Here is a 17,907-nt window from a genome sequence, read left to right on the forward strand (position 1 = left end):
AGATTTGTCTGCCTCTGCCTCCTGAGTGCTGGGTTTGTTTGTTTTTAGTTTCATGAGCTGCCAAGAAGTGTGGGTTCTTAGTAGTTGGATAAAATATTTTATAGGTGTCTGTTATGTCCATTTGATCTATGGTCTACTTTTAACTTTGAGGTTTCTTTGTTGACTTATTTTGGTGTGGATAATTTTTCTGTTGATGAAAATGGAATATTAAAGTCACTCACTATTTGTCTCTTTATGTTCAATAGTGTTCAGTAGTGTTATTAAAATTGGATATATTGAACAGCAGTGGTGGCGTAGGTCTTTAATTCCAGCATAGGCAGGTGGATCTCTGTGAGGCCAGCCAGGGTTACAGAGTAAGTTCCAGGAAAGGTTCCAAAACTACACAGAGAAACCCTGTCTCCAAAAACATAAAACAAAAACAAACAAACAAAATCATTTTATCTTAACACATTGTTTCCTTTGCTAATATGTATTAACCTTTACTTTTCTGAGTAACTTTTGCGTATCTGATTTTGTGTTGATTTTTAAAATTAATAACTGATATAGTCATCTTGGTAGCAGTTATTTCCTGTAGGGCTTGAAATGTACCATTCTTTGCTTTCCTGGTTCTTAGGGCTTCTGCTGAGTGGTCTGTCTGATATGAATTCTTATGAGTTTGTTTGACTTTGATTTGTCATTTTTGTTTTGCAACTCTTTTATTATAAAATCCTTATTACCATATAGCTTTCATTGTACATTTTCATACATAGATATAATATATATTGATCATACTCATCTCTTATTACCTGCTTTTCCTGCTCTCATTCCTGGTCTCTTCCCAAGTAGTCCTCCTACTTTTTTTTGTATATATGAACAAGTGAATTTAATTAAAGTTACTTGTAGGACATGGGCGACTCGTTGTGGCTCTGTACATTGATGAAAATGTCTCTCCTTTTCCCAGTCATCATGAACTGCCTAGAGAACCTCTTGAAACTTCTAATAGTTTCTATTTTCAGAACTGGACATTTAACTATTAGGTATATAGAGACGTTCTTTTCTGGGTCATGTATGTTCATTCTCAAAATGCCTTTTGTGTTTAAATGTTCTTTTCTTTCCAGAAGAACAAGATTTCTCATATAATTGTATTGAACAGGTTTTCTGTGTCCTTAGTGTTTAATTTCAGCTGCTTGTACCCAATGGATTTTTATTTATTTTAATCAATTAATTACTATTTTAGACAAGGGCTAACGTGGTCCAGATGGTCCTTGAACTCCTAATCCTCCTGACTTCACTTTTCAAAATATAGAATCACAAGTGTGTGTCATTATGTCTCGTACTATCCTATGGATTCATTCTTTTCATTTTGTTTCTTTTCCTTCCTTTTCTTTTTTCCTGCCTTTATTTTTTGGCTTGCTGCCAGGGATTGAATCTAGAACCTCAGATAATGCTAGGCAAGTGCTCTAGCACTAAGCCATATCCCCAAATTATCCCATGGATCTTTTTCTTAGGTTTTTAATTTAAATTTGTTTTTTATCAGTGAATATTTTGCCTGCATGTATGTATATGTGTGCCTAGTGCCCAGGGAGGTCAGAAGAGGGTGTTGGATACCTGGAACTGGTTGTTGTAAACTATGGTATGGGTTGTGGGAACTGAATCTACATTCTCTGTAAGAGCAGCAAGTGCTTTTAACCACTCAGTGATCTCTAGTCTAGTCCATGGATTCTTTAGTTTTATTTTTAATTTATTCCATGGATTGTTAATTTGGCTTTCTGGTCATGCTGATCTATTTATTTAATTTCTTAGTTGATGTCTAATAGAATTTCTTCACCCTTATCTTCCATCTCTGGTATTGTGTTTTCTGCTTGGTTTAGTCTATTTTTTATTTCATTTTTCCAAATTAATGTGTATGAGAGTTTTACATTCATGTTCATCATGTGTGTTTCCTGATGCTTGAAGACATCAGATGAAGAAGGCATTGGATCCCCTCGAACTGGAGTTAAGGAATAGTTGTGAGCCACCCTGTGGCTGTTCGGAGTGGAGCCTGGTTCCTCTGTAAGAAGCAGTGAGTGCTCTAACCCTGAGTCATAGCCAGCTCCTTGATTTTAGTGTACTGATGAAACTTTCCACTGGGGAAAGTTTTCATGTGATTTATTTAGTTGTTCACTTCTAGCATTTCTGTTTTTCCCTCCCACTTTCTTCCTTTCCCTCCAAGTCTCTATTCTGAACTCCTCATCAGTGTTGCTAATTTCACATCTATCTTTCAGGCTTTTGAAATCTGGATCCACAATTGACTTCCTTACTCAATTTATCTGCTTGTTATTTTTCCAAAATAATTTCTCCAGACAGACTTTTGAATTCTTTGTTCAGAAGTGGGGCCACCTCAGTGTCTTTGGGTTTAGTGAGTGAAGAGTCAGGATCTTTTGTATGTCCCACGTTGCCTTGCTGTGGCATTGCTCTTTCCACACCTGTCCGCGTGGGTTCTAGTGGGGGGTTTCTTACTGAGAAACCTTCTCCTGAGGAGGAGACAGTCTCAACCGTCACTCAGAGAAGACAAAACTAAGTGCTGGAACACTAAATCAAACCTGATGTGGGAGTACACTTAACATTGATTAAAGCCAACTAGTATAACACCAATGACCATACAACAGAAAATAGCAAAAAGAACAGGACAGACGATCACCTTGAATTTTATTTAGGATAAAAGTAGAAATGGTAAATGAACAAAATAAAAGTCAAAAGAAAGCCGAACCAAAATTAAAAGAAAAAGAAGAAAGGCGAATGTTAGGAAGACAAAGCACAAGAGGGGAAAGTATTGCACATTAATGAAAAATGCATAGACAAAATTACAGAAATGTAAGAAGAAAAAAAGTTTTAGTGTGAGGGAAATTTACACCATTATATAGCTTTTGAAATCTGTACTGTGGATATATTTTTATGCTTATTTTTCTTTAATAAGAGCAACAAAAATTCAACAAATAATTACCTATTTTTTTATTTTTGTTTTTTTAAAAAGATTCAATATGGCAGTTCACACTTAAAAATGCCAGCACTAAAAAAGCTGAGGCTGGAGGATCCTGAGTTCAAGTGAACTCAAGGCCATGTGGGCTATATAGCAAGATCCTGTCTCAATGCCCCCCCCCCCCAATACATAAAGTAGAAATAATACTGAGATTACAGTTGGAAAAAGGGAGAAGAAAACTAAATTGTAAAGTGCTAGCACCCTTTCCCCTGGATACTCTAATATTGGAGTCTTCCAGGTGGAAGGGGTGGTCAATTGAAGTTGGAGTCTCTTCTTTTTCCTATCGTTTAGGAGGGCGCTGAGCCTGGACCAGTCAAGTGTCAGATGTCCGAACAGAGCAGTCTTCATTTTAGGAGCTTCCCTTCTTTGCATACCAGAACCTCTGCTGGCCACTCTTAGATTTGCAGCCTGTGGGCCATGCAGGTTATCCCGTACTCAGGAGACTCCCCAGTTTGTACACCCTGGATTGGCCATGTTCAAGCCAAGGGGTGTCTCTTGAATGCATTGGGGAGTCAAGAAAGCAGAGCACTAACATCTATACTGGAGGACTGTGGTGTCTCAGTGCTTTGAATACTGCATTAAATACCCTTCAGGAGGGCAGAGGCTGCAGAAGTTGAGAGAACTCCGCCGGACCTGAGCTTCAGAGTTCTTAGTCCCATCAGCAGAGAACCTTGCAGCAGACAGGTGGCTACAGAGGTTGGGCTCCCTGCTGACCTTGGGCTCAGGGCCTGTAAGACTCTGCATCTATCCTCAGATGAATGGGGTCTGTTATTATCATCGGCCACCAGACCTTTCAACGCCCAAGCCTCCTGCTGCACAAACTCAGCATGTCCACATCTGGCTCTCCATATTCATAACTGCCCTCTACTGCGGTCTCCTCCTACCCAGAGACTGTGGCATATTGTGTGTGTCCCCCCCCTCCTTTGTTCCAGAATAGTTCATGCATTAAATAGTAGGCCTCCTCTCAAAATGGCACCCAATCACAGCCCTTCAAGACATGAGTGAGAAAATGGACTCATGTCCACTGTTGACTCATCATATAGTTGGAGTCACTCTTTAACCAAATCCCCAGCTGAGAATGCAGCCCTCTGCTGGGTAGGTAGAACTGTCAATCACTTTATCAGGGCTTCCTGGCCTAACTTTGGATGAGGCTTCTGTGTTAGGTCTTGTCCACAACTTGTCCTTCCCAACCAGGAAGTCCTAACATTTTTAAGTATAGCAGAAGGGAAGCTTACCAAAAATGCCAAGTGGGCCTTAGGAAGTAAAGGCAGGCAGTTCAGAACTGTGTGATAGTATTGGTTAAATGGTTTTTTTTTCTGGGTGTGTGTGGCTGTTAATTGTCATTGTTAATAATCTTAATTTTGTCTTTTTTTTTTCTTTCTTTTTTTCAGAGCTGAGGACCGAACCCAGGGCCTTGCGCTTGCTAGGCAAGCGCTCTACCACTGAGCTAAATCCCCAACCCCAATAATCTTAATTATAAGCTTCAGTGGAAGCTACCCACTTTCATCTTTTTAAAATTATTTATCTTTAGTTTATGTGCATTGGTGTTTTGCCTACATGTATATCTGTGAGAGTGTCAGATCCTGGAGTTACAGACAGTTGTGAGCTGTCATGTGGGTGCTGGGAATTGAACCTGGGACCTCTGATAGAACAGTCAGTGCCCTTAACCATTGAGCCATCACTCCACCAGCCCCCCTACCTTTCAATAAGTTATTAAATAGAGGCCTAAAAATAGTGATTGGAAAGTATAATCAAACCTCACGGATGCTAGAAAGGGCAGTAACCCCCCATTCTTTTTTTTTTTTAGCAATATTGTTGAAATATTCATGTACACTTCATGGGACTTCTAGTATACTTAAGAGCACTCTAATTTTAGAATATTTAATCATTCCCCAAAGAAACTTTATATCCATTAGCATTCATTCTGCATTTACCTGTCTCTCTAGCTCCCAACAGCTACTCATCGGCTTTGCAGATTTATCTGTATAAGCATTTCATATGAATGAATCGTGTAATAACTGTTGCTTCACATATTGTTTTAGAGGTTTATCCATGTTATAGCAGGTTTTTAATTTATTGTCATATATACCATATTATTATTCATTGATGGACATTATGGTTATTTTTCATTTTCAATTGTTGTGAATATAGCTGTGAACATTTGTCTAAATTGTAGACATACATTTTTATTTCTATTGCACATGAGTGTAATGGCTGAGTGATCTGTTTACTCTTTTGACATGTTTAATACTACTTCACAATCCCACCAACAGTGTATAAAGGTTCTGTCTTCTATATTCTCACCAATACTGGTTATTGTTTCTTTTTGTTTTAGTCATCCTAGTAAGTGTGAAATGAGAGTTCACTGTAGTTTTGATTTGTTTGTCCCTATGTTAACGGTCTTTTCATTTATCTTCAGCAAAAGTGTCTGTTCCAGATCCTTTGTCCATTTTATAATATATTTTTTCTTATTGTTGAATTTTAAGTGTTCTTTGTATATTTTGAATATAAGTTCTTTTTTATATATTACGATTTGCAAGAATTTTTTTCCCCATGTATGGTAACTTTCTTTATGGTATTTCTGCTATTGATTGATTGATTGATTGATTCCTTCCTTTATTTTCCTTCCTTGCTTCCCTTCTCTCCCTCCCTCCCTCCCTCTCTCCGTCCCTCCCTCCCTCTCTCCCCCCTGACTTCCTTCCTTCCTTCCTTCCTTCCTTCCTCCCTTCCTTCCTTCCTTCCTTCCTTCCTTCTGACAAGGTGTCATGCAGTTCAGGCTGGCTTCCACCTTGCTATGTACCTTAGAATTGTGTAAACTCCTGGTTCTCTTGTGTCCGCCTCCTAAAGTACCAAGTGCTAGGATTATAGCTAGCACTATATGCCTAGCTTTTTTTAACCCCCCACCTCTGGAAACAGGGTTTCTCTGGGTAACAGCTCTGGCTGTCCAGGAATTCTTTGTAGACCAGGCTGGCCTTGAACTCACAGAGATCACCTGTGTCTGTCTTTGAAGTGCTGAGATTAAAAGTGCACCAACATTGCCTGACATTTTTTTTTAAAGGATCTTACACTGTGCCCCGGATTGGACTATTACTCTTTATTGACCAGGCTGGCCTTGCACTACAGTCAGTCCTCCTGCCTGTAACCCCAAGTTGTGAGATTACATGTGTATGCCACTATGAGCAGCTTTTCTAGTTTAAATGCCGGTCAATGTATATTTTTGTTGTTGTTATGCATCTCACATTATACTTACGAATCTATGTCTTAAATACTGAGATCCTGAAGACATACATATGTTTTGTAAGGCTCATATTTAGCTCTGAATCGTTATGAATTCATTTTTGTATATGGTATGAGAGGTGTGAAAGAAGACATGCCGCTGTACTAGTAACATTTCTTAGGGAAACTCTTCAGAATTTTGCGATTTCTTTTTCCCCCAGTGGGACAGGGTCTCACTGTGTAGTCCTGGCTGTCCTGGAATTGACTCTGTAGACCAGTTGACCTGGAACTCACAGAGAGCTGCCTTCCCCGGCCTCACAGAGTGTTGAGGTTAAAGGCTGTGCCACTATAACTGGCCAAGCATTGTCCAATCTTAATTTTTCTTATTTTATGAAGTAGTAAAATGAAGATTTGTCACATTTTGATAGGCTTTTCTTTACTCTGGTTTACATCATTAGTAAACAAAGCTTAGTAAATAAAAAGGGTCAGAATGATTGCCCATGAGATATATCTTCAAAAATAATCTCTAGGGCTGAGGATGTGGCGCAGTTGATAGAGCGATTGTCTAGCATTTATAAAAACTTGGGTTCAGCCTCCTCACCACATAAAATCTGGTATGTTGGCCTGTGCCTATAATCTTTTTTATTTATTTTTTTACTTATTTAAAAAAATTCTTTCATTTTACATACCATCACAGTTCCCCCTCCCCACTTCTCCTGCTCCCCCACCCTCCTCCTCTCCACTCCTCAGGGGTAAGTCTGTGTCTGTAATCTTAATACTGAGAGGCAGAGGTTTAGAAGTGGAGGTAGAGGATTAGGAATTCAAGATTCTCTTCAGCTACATTGGCTAGCCTGGGGTGCATACATAAATTACCATAGATCAAACTAGATGTGAGCTCTTCTGTTTTGTGACAGGGTCTCCTTATGTAGCCCTGGCTCATCTGGAACTCACTATGTAGACTAGGTTGGCCTTAAAGCTCACAGAGTCCTGTGTGCCCTGCCTCCAGATTTAAAGTATATGCCAACATACTTGGCCAAATGTAAACCCTAAAACACAAGTTTGGGTAGTAATGGTTTGGTGTACTGATTTATGTTCTCATAATTTCTCTTTCATGCATATCGTAGAGGTGTTTCTACCTGACTAGCCAGAAGATCTGAATTCAGCTGCATACTCTTAAACATATATATATGCTTTGGGTCCCATTCTCCAACTCCAATTGGAAGCTATTGTTAGCATAAGTTCTTAGTAGATTATTTCTAGTTCCAGTAGAAACATGTGCTGCCTCAGTAGTTTCAAACCCTTGATCCAGTCTGAGAATAGTGTTACAGGGGCTTGTTTTTGAGATTGGTCCCTCACATCCTGTTTATCAGCACTTTTCTGAAATTAGGACTACTAGGGAAAAGGGTCTGCTTAGGTACCATTTTAGGGTATAACTTGTATTTGTATGCTTTGAGACAGTCTCACTGTATAGCCATGGCTAGTGATGAACTCACAGAGATGGTCCTGGTTCTGCCTCCAAGTGAGCGCTGGGATTGAAGGTGTCTGTAGAAGCATGCAGAACTGGAGTCCATTCTTTGAGTCTGTTAGTGCTGCTCCTCTCAATCAGTTTGCTTTTCTCCCAAGTCCTAGCTGGAACAGCCTGAAGTGAGTAATTTAGAGATTCGAGCATTTCAAGAAAGGCCTAGGAGAAGGCACAGCTGCAGGGCTTTGGAACAGCACAGAGAGAAGTATATGCTTTCTGCATGGTTTCCTGGGGTAGTTGTCTTAGGGGAAAGCAAGTGCAGAGAAGACCAAAATAGTGCAAGGCAGGGCGATAGGATGTGGCCAGTTCTCAGTGTTGTCTGAGCCTTGCGTGTCTCCACCCACTAGACCCGAATTGGCATTGTCAGGGGGAAGCAGTATACTACAAAGAACTGTTTGTTTGTTTTGTTTTTTTGAGACAAGGTTTCTCTGTGTGGCCCTGGCTGTCCTGGGACTTGCTCTGTAGACCAGGCTGACCTCAAACTCAGAGATCCACCTACCTCTGTGATTAAAGGTGTGCACCACCACCGCCCACCTCAAATAACTATTTTTAATTGTGCATAGTTTCATATTTCTCTTCATTTTCTCAAATTACACACCACCAAAAATAGATATTGGCAGCCATAGAATATATAAAAAATATGTATCAAAGTTATTTTCTTTTGGATGTATATCTTCTAATGCCTGTCTGCACAAAATTATTCAATTTTGATAATTAGGTTAAAATTATAATTGTTATGAAACTACAAATTGCCAGTTGTACTTTATTATAGTTTTGTTATTTTGTCTTTTTTTTTTTTCAGAGCTGAGGACCGAACCCAGGGCCTTGCGCTTGCTAGGCAAGCGCTCTACCGCTGAGCTAGATCCCCAATCCCTATTATAGTTTTAAAATGATTTTGCTTTAAAGACTGCATTGCTCTTTACCCAATACAAATTATAACTGTATAGGAATGTTTTCAAAATCAGCAGTCCCTATCAGGTGATGTGTCTTAGTAGTAAGAGTATGGACTTAGTGTGTTTAATGCTCTGGGTTCTATTCCCATGTGCCACATAGATACACACAGAGTCAGCAGCCCTGCTTTAAAATTGTAAATACTTTTATTATACTGTGTAATATAATACATTCAGCATAACACTATTGATTTGAACTAATTTGTTGCACTGGTGTTGAATTACTAAATATTATAAAAATTTTAGTCTCCTTCAGTTTTTTACCTTATTAATTTACTTCATATTTTGTTTGTATAGATAGTACCAGTGGTATCTTCACCCATTTTAAATATTCCAAATTCATAAAGAACGCAAGACTGAGCCTGGTGGCTCAGACCTATAACCCCTTCACTTGGGAGGCTGAAGCAGAGGATTGCTGAGATAGAAGCCAACCTGGCCTGCACAGTGAGAGGTTACTGAGTTAGACCCTGTATTGAAGAAAAGTGAATGCAAGTCATACGTTTTTCCCAGCCATGCCATAACCAGGCCTGGCCCTTCTCAGTCTACACAATTTGAGGAGACTGGGCATGTTGAAGGTGGGATGGCCACAGATGACACAAGTTTTCTCCTCAATTGTTGGGGCCAAAGGTTGAATCCAGGGATTGAGCTGCTACAACTGGAGTACACCTGGAGTCCCTTCCCAAACTTGGCCTTTTTGTGAAGAAGCTAATGTCCTTATTTAGCAAAATGACAGAGCGGAGTGATGCCTGCTTTCCTTCTGCGGTCTCTGGTCTGAGTGGTCCTTACTCTGCTTTGAATGACTGGGTTCCATTATGCTTCATTGAGGGATCAAAGGACAAGTTAATAGGAAATACCACAGATGAAACGTATTGTCAGCTTCAGAGGGTTGACTAGCAATTGTCACATTCTCATCTCATCTGGGATTTGAAAATGAGGTTTACAAATGAGAAAAAAATTCCATGTAGTGCTGAATAGTTTTTAAGTGCTTCTTGAAAAACACGAGTTCTCTGCTGTTAGAACAACAAAAAACAATTTTTAAAATAAAAAGTTACATTGAGAGCCGGGCGTTGGTGGCGCACGCCTTTAATCCCAGCACTCGGGAAGCAGAGCCAGGCGGATCTCTGTGAGTTCGAGCAGCTGACTACAATACTAAAAGCGAAAGCTAAAGAAAATGTCTCGAAAAAAAAAAAAAAAAAAAAAAAAAAAAAAAAAAAAAAAAAAAAAAAAAAAAAGTTACATTGACAATCTTACTGGGCTATAAATAAAATTTGTGTATTAAACTTTTTGTTGACACTTTTCAACGAATTGAAATCTCTAAAAGTTGACTTACTAAACTTATTGAGGGGAAGTATCTCAGTTAACGGATTAGTCTTTTTTATTAGAGTAACCCTTTTATGGGATTTTGAATTTTTTTGTCTTCTTCTGTTCTTTTAGATATATATGTCTTTTGCAAATCAACTAGAAAATGACATTCTTCCTTTTCAGCTACAACTAAATGATGCTGTGATTCAGTTCCATACTCTGTAAAATTATGTCTTCTGTATTCAGACTTCTCTTTGTTTCTACTCATTGAAAAATAATTTTGTGAAAATATTCATATTGAAAAATAATTTTTAATTCTCAACTGTTCAGCTTCCATAGAGACTGCACTTCCAGCTCTTATTGTTCCCATCTTGGAGCCCTGTGGTAATTCGGAGTGCCTACACATTTTTGTAGATTTGCATTCTGGAATGTTCCAATTGATGCTTTATGGACTTGGTAAGTTACTAAATGTAGTCACTCAATGTAAGAATTTGTGTCTGTTTCTGTTGTTGTGTTTTGCCTGCATATATGTATGTGCACCACATGCGTGCGTGGTACCCCTAGAGGTCAGAAGAAGGCATCAGATCTCCTGGAACTGATGTTACAGATGGCTTTGAACCACCATTTTGTTCTAGGAATCGAACACCTGGGTGGTTCCCATGCAAGAGCAACAACTGCTCTTAAGCCCTGAGTCATCTCTCTGGCCCAAGGAAAAGTCTTTTTCAGAAATGCAAAACAGAAATTAGCTCCTCCAGTGTGTAGGAGGGCATGGCTGTGCACTGTTGAAAGTAAGTATGGGAGTTACTGAGCTGCCTTGGAACTCTTCAACAATGGACTCGGAACCACTTTTCTATCAGAAGTTAGACTTCTTTAGTATGTAAAAATAATAACTTTGATGGTTGGTGGTCTTTATGTATTGGTTGAGGAATTCAATTTCCATTTCATTACTAATAATCATGTAGAAATGACTACTTGGAATCACTAATGAAATTTGTTACTAGAGAACATAAGACAATATAACTGTATAATGACTTGGGAACTGGAGCCCTGGAAGGATTTTCCTCTGGCCTTAACTCATAAGAAATGAAAGTTTGATTTTTAGGCAACTGGGAACTAACTATATCCTAGCCCTAAAGTTTGATATCTAACTTGTTCTGTTACTGAGTGGGTGTTTCAAATGATATATATTTACTAGGAACAAAAGCATTTTCTATGACGCCTCAAACAATGTTCCTAAATATGGTTGTATGTTTTCCATTCAAAATTAGTACTAAACAAAAATAAACTGATTAAGGGATTTTGAGATTCTGTCATGTGGCTATAAAGACAAACAATTTTATTATTTATTTATTTAATTGAAACAAGTTATGTATCTTTGGCTCGCCTGGAACTTGCTATGTAGACCAGGTAGGCCTTGAATTCATAGAGCTCTTCCTGTCTCTGCTTTCCAAGTTAGGATTAAAGGCATGTACCCACACCTGGCTAAAAAGGTACATTTTTAAAAAATATATTATCAGCTCATGGAAAAGCAGGACTTTGAATCACATATTTATGATAGATAATGGCATATGGCAGTGATTTTTTTAAATTTATTTTATAATTTAATTTAATTTTACATATCAGCCACGGATTCCCCTGTCCTCCCTCCTCCATTTTCCCTCCCCCTCCCCCCAGCCCATCCTCCATTCCTATCTCCTTCAGGGCAAGGATTCCCCTGGGGATTCAGCTCAGCCTGGTAGGATTCAGTGGAGACATGTCCAGTCTCCTCCTCCCTTCACCCAGGCTGAGCAAAGCATCCCTGTATAGGCAGCCCCAGGTTCTAAACAGCCAGCTCATGCACTAAGGACTGGTCCGGTACCAGTGCCCGGGAGGCCTCCAAAACTGTTCAAATTAATCAACTGTCAAACTTATTCAGAGGGCCTGATCCAGTTGGGGGCTCCTTAGCTATTGGTTCATAGTTCATGTATTTCCACTAGTTTGGCTATTTGTCCCTGTGCTTTTTCCAGTCATGGTCTCAATAATTCTCGCTCATACAATCCCTCCTCTTTCTTGCTGATTGGACTCCTGGAGCTCCACCTGGGGCCTGGCCATGGATCTCTGCATCCGCTTCCATCAGTCATTGGATGAGAGTTCTAGCATGACAGTTAGGGTGTTTAGCCATCCGTTCACCAGAGTAGATCAGTTCGGGCTTTCGGCCAAGTATGTGGTCGATTTTAGATAAGGTTCCATGGGATGCTGAGAAGAAGGTATATTCTTTTTTGTTAGGATGGAATGTTTTGTAGATACCGATTAAGTCCATTTGAGTCATAACATCAGTTAAGTCCTTTATTTCTCTGTTAAGTTTCGATTTGGCAGATCTGTCCAGTGGTGAAAGTGGGGTGTTGAAGTCTCCCACTATTAATGTGTGGGGTTTTATATGTGATTTAAGCTTTAGTAATGTTTCTTTTACATATGTGGGTGCCCTTGTGTTTGGGGCATAAATGTTCAGAATCGAGCTTTCATCTTAGTGGATCTTTCCTGTGATGAGTATGTAATGCCCTTCTTGATCTCTTTTGATTGATTTTAGTTTGAAGTCTATTTTGCTGGATATTAGGATGGCTACACCAGCTTGCTTCTTAAGACCATTTGATTGGAAAGTCTTTTCCTGGCCTTTTATTCTTAGGTAGTGTCTATCTTTGAATTTGAGGTGTGTTTCTTGTATGCAGCAGAATGATGGGTCCTGTTTTCATATCCATTCTGTTAGCCTATGTCTTTTTATAGGTGAATTAAGTCCATTGATAATAAGGGATATTAATGACCAGTGATTGTTCATTCCTATTATTATTATTATTATTATTATTATTATTATTATTTATTATTTTGGTGGTAGTGTGTGTGTACTTCTCTTCTTTGGGGTTTACTGCTGTGATGTTATCTATTGCCTGTGTTTTCGAGGGTGTATCTGACTTCCTTAGGTTGGAATTTTCCTTCTAGTGCTTTCTGGGTTTGTGGATAAGTATTGTTTAAATCTGGCTTTGTCTTGGAATGCCTTGTTCACTCCGTCTATGATGATTGAAAGTTTTGCTGGGTATATTAGTTAGTCTAGGCTGGCATCCATGGTCTCTTAGTGTCTGCATTACATCTGTCCATGTCCTTCTGGTTTTCAAAGTCTCCATTGATAAATCAGGTGTTATTCTGATGGGTTTGCCTTTATAAGTCACTTGGCCTTTTTCCTTTGCTGCTCTTAATATTCTTTCTTTATTCTGTACGTTTAGTTGTTTAATTATGTAGCGAGGGGACTTTTTTTGTGGGGGTCTAGTCTGTTTGGTGTTCTATAGGCTTCTTGTAGCTTCATAGGCATAATCCTTTAAGTTGGGAAAGTTTTCTTCTATAATCTTGTTGAAAACATTTTCTGTGCCTTTGAGTTGGTATTCTTCTCCTTCCTCTATTCCTATTATTTGTAGGTTTAGTCTTTTCATGGTATCCCAGATTTCTTGGATATTTTGTGTTATTTTTTTGGCATTGGTATTTTCTTTGACTGACTAATCCATTTCCTCTATTGTCTTGGACTGTTTCCCTCATCTGTTTCATTGCTTTTTCATGGTTTTCTTTCAGGGATTTATTGTTTTCTTCTGCTTTGTCTTTTCCTCTATTTTTTTTTATAGAGTTCTTCCCATTTTTTGCTTGACTTTTCATGTTCTTTATTGATTTCCTCCACTTTTCTGTTTGTCTTTTCTTCCATTTCAGTTTTGATTTTTTTCTTTAAAAGCCTCTAGCATCTTCATGATGGTGTTCTTAAGGTTGCTTTCTTCTGCTTCTTCCATTTTGTGATGTTCAGGTCTTGCTGTTGGAGGAGGGCTAGGTTCTGGTGATGCTGTGTTGCTCTTTATTTTGTTGTATGTATTTCTGCCTTGATGTCTGCCCATCTCCTTGTGGATTCGTTCTTGGTCTTATTAGCCAGCATTCTTGGTCCAGGTCTTATCAGCATTCTTGGTCCAGTCAGAGCTGACAGATTCGACGTTTCAGGAAGCCTCTCTTGGTCCAATGAGAGGTGGCAGATTCTGCTTCTCAGAAAGCCACTCTTGGTGTAATCAGGGCTGGCAGATTCCCTATCTCCTGAGTTTACTCACGGTCCAATGATGGCTCTTTGTCCAATGAGAGCTCTCTCTTTCTCTGGGCCAGGTGGGAGCTCTCTGGGCCTGATGGGAGCTCTCTGGGCCAGCAGATGGGAGCTCTGGGACAAATGGGAGCTGGGGGCTGGTCACTAAGTCTCAGGAAGTGGCAGGGGTCTTGGGTGAATGGGTGTTGGGATAGGGCGTGTAGATTGCAGGGTCTGCAGGAGGTCTTGGGGGAGGGGAACATTCCCGCAAGGCCCCCAACTTATGGCCAGAAACTGGGGCCAAGTTGGGCAGGTCTTCCCCTGCAAGGGCTGGTACCCAGGGATGAGACCTAGGAGCAGGCCTCCCTGGGTATGACCCCAGACACTCACCTCTCGTCCGGATGGGAGCTCTGGGCTGGATTGTGATTTGTTTTTTAAAACTCCCCCCACAAAGCACACATATTTAAAATGGAAACATCACTTTTATTTGTTTCTCAGAATACCTCAGATAGTTCCACATAATAGCAGGCAATCCCAAGGAAGCACTGAAATTGCATCATCTGGTTAATACTCTTCATCCTTTCTCTCATCGTTATCTGCTCCAAAATAATCTTCTCTAGGGTAGCCACATCCTCATTGGCTTCAGAAAACTTCCTTTCTCCATCTCTTTCCTCATACCAGCGAACAAGGACACATTTGGCATACATCAGATCAGACATGATCCAAGTAAGCCCAGGCCTCAGCAATGGCTGTGGTGTCAGTCAGATCACCCAGAACTCACTGCACTTTGGCTTGGTCCGCCAACTCCCTCAGTAGGACGATGCTCACCCTGAAGCTAGGGGGTCACTACACCAAACTGAACAGTAAGTGAGTACACTTGGCTTTGAGGCAGTGACAGTGCTGACATCTTTGGGAATCATGTCACTGATATAATAAGAAGTAAGCTATTTATTTATCATGCCAGGCTGACCATCTAGTCTGGATTAGCAAAATGATGGGCATTTAGGGCCAGAAAAATCAATGACAGAGTCAGTGTGGAATAGGGTACCATGAAATGCCTCCTAAGGGAGGCGGTGGTGTGAGGCACAGTTGGCCAGTAAGGCAGTTAAGGTTAGTTGAGCACTCAATATCAACGTTTTTATGACTATTAGGGGTGGGAGGCTGGGGGGAGAGGAGGGAGGGAAAACTGTAAAATAAATTTATTAAAGAAATTTTATGACTAATGTCATTGAGGTCCTTATTTTCTCATGAAGGCACAAGGTGCTCCAAGTTGGTATGGGTAAGAACTGGAAACCTTGGTAAATAGAGACCTCTAGCTTGGACTTCCTGCTGTGATCAACGCAGACATTCTATCAGGAAGGAGGCAAGCACACAGCCAATTCTACCATCAAGCTATGAAAAATCCTGAAGCCCTGTGTATTAGTTAACATACTGGCTGCAAATTCCTTGTCATTGATGGGCTGCTGGAGTGCAAGAGCCAATAGTAGGCATAACACAGACTTCCTAAGTAACCTGTGTTCCAGATCTTCAAACACAGCTTTGGGTTCGTGCTTGCCACTCTCCACCCTCCTATCCTGTACCCACTGAAAAAGGATTACCATAGGGATCTTACTTCTTAGACTTGATCAGCTACTTGATACCATGCTCTGTTGAGTAGAGTAGACAGTCCCAGTCAATGTGGAAATTAGCTTGGCCAATGTGGATGGAGATGCATGCATGTGTGTGCACATGTTTATCATGCATGGCTTAGGTTCCTATTCATGAGGCAGGAGAGAATTGGACTGACTATAAGGAGCCTCCCCTGAGATACTACCAAAGAGTCTGAGGGAGTATAGTGAAAGGTCATCTGGCTCTGAGGGTGCATTATACTGCACAGCACCTCTAGCTGGGAAGGTGGGCTTGTGGCCCACTACTGACTTCCACCAGCTGGCTGCAGCCATGCCCCGGCCACTGCTGCACCACCCCACATACCTCTGGGTGCCTTTCCCTTCTCAAAGCATTTTCTTTAGCTATTTTCTCAGTCATTAGTAGTACATAGTCAGAAAAGCACATGCACATGAAAAGGGGTAGAACATCATTTTTTGTGCATACAGGTCAAGATGCTATAACAAGATACAGGATATGTATTTTTCACAGTTGTGGGGACTGCAGAATAATAATGTAGGTGTCAGTGGAGTTAGTTTTAGTGTGAGCATCATTCCTGACTGCTAGGCTTTTATGATCATGTCCTCCCACAGGGATGCACACTCTCCTGTCCGTTCCTGTAGAGCACTGGTTCTCAACCTTCCTAATACTGTGACCCTTTAATACAGTTCCTCCTGTATTATTTTCATTACTACTTCATAACTATGATTTTGCTACTGTTATGAATTGTAATGTAAATTTCTGATATGCAGGAGATCTGATAGCAACCCCATGTGAAAGGGGTTGTGACCCACAGGTTGAGAACTACTCTATAGAGATACTAATTGTTCTTATTGTTCTTTCTTCATGACCCCTTCTGAACCTAACTACCTCACAAATGCCGCCTTCCAACAGCATTGCAGTGGAGATAAGGACTTCAATATAAAAATTGAGAGGGGAGACATGACTCCTTTTTACATAGTGCCTTTTTACTTGTCTAATTTTTAATTTTTAACCCAGTTAATTGCAACCATTTTGTGCCCTCCTTTTTTGCTTAGTGATTTATACATTAATATTTTCTGCTGTCATTAAAAATTTGGACTGGCACTTAGCAAGCCAGTTGTTTAGACAAGTCTTCCTTATGTATGCTTGAGATCATTTGTGTGCTGTAAAAAAGCAGTATTTTAGTAGACCACACTTTCTTTTTTTAATTAAGGTTCTAAGTCTAGTAATTTTATGAGTTTTAAGTAGTTCTAAGTTGCGAATGCTATTTAACTCTTAAAATAGTTAAAACTCTTAACATAACAAGCACTATTTATGTATTTGCTACTTGCTCTTGCCAGTGAAATGTGAAGGAGGAAAAGCAAGTTGGTTGACAGTTCCTGATGGATTTAGTTTATTTTCTTACTCAACTACAACTTGGTTTCTGCCTAAAAAAATAATAATTTTGATTTAAGTTATAGCTACACAGAGAAAGATTTTGTTTGTCTTATAAGCAGTGAATTAATGAATTTTTAATTCTATAGACCAGGCCACTCTGGAGGACATGGAAAAATCTGTGAATGATGACATGAAGCGAATCATCCCTTGGATACAGCAACTTAAGTAAGCTTATTTAATTTAGCTCAAGACTGAAAAGGGAAACCTATCTCAACAGGATTTATTTTCTTCTTCATCATTAGTCTTAATCTGTCACTGTCCTTAAAGTTTATGACATGAAACCTGAGCACCTTTCGGTACCTTGGAATGCATCCAGCATGGCAGTCCTTATATCAGATTCCTCTCTAGATCCGATGGTAGTCAGAGGGGCATGGTATTAAACTATCATTCCTCACCATCTTTTCTCTGAACAAGCATTTCAAACATCACTTCATGAATATTTGTACCATGCCCTCTAATAGGATGCTATTTGTTCTTATCTGGAATCTTTGTGGTATTAATGTCTCAGCAGACAGTATTAGGACAGTTGTTCCTTTTTCCCTAACATTGTCATTTAGTTTAACAGAATCAGAGATGATTATCTGGGCTTTCATTACCAGTCTGGTTATACTGAGGTTCCATTATGGCAACTAGAACAAACTATCCCTCTCTCCCTCGAGACAGGGTTTCTCTGTGTAGCCCTGGCTGTCCTGGAACTTGCTCTGTAGACCAGGCTGGCCTTGTACTCAGAGATCCACCTGCCTCTGCCTCCCGACTGCTGGTATTTAAAGGCATTTGA

The 17,907-nt window shown here is 39.9% G+C and overlaps 1 protein-coding gene across 2 annotated transcripts in view; it reads left to right on the forward strand.

Annotated features, from left to right (window-relative positions):
* The window catches only part of Med14 (mediator complex subunit 14), an 88,359-nt gene that overhangs the window by 28,090 nt on the left and 42,362 nt on the right, over positions 1-17,907 (forward strand). For both annotated transcript variants that reach the window (XM_028875927.2, XM_028875928.2), the window contains exons 11-12: positions 10,319-10,444; positions 17,216-17,294. In XM_028875927.2, the coding sequence (XP_028731760.1) occupies positions 10,319-10,444; positions 17,216-17,294 (205 nt within the window). The remainder of the gene's footprint in view (positions 1-10,318; positions 10,445-17,215; positions 17,295-17,907) is intronic.

Source organism: Peromyscus leucopus, chromosome X, assembly GCF_004664715.2.
Source record: "Peromyscus leucopus breed LL Stock chromosome X, UCI_PerLeu_2.1, whole genome shotgun sequence".
Lineage (NCBI taxonomy): Eukaryota > Metazoa > Chordata > Mammalia > Rodentia > Cricetidae > Peromyscus > Peromyscus leucopus.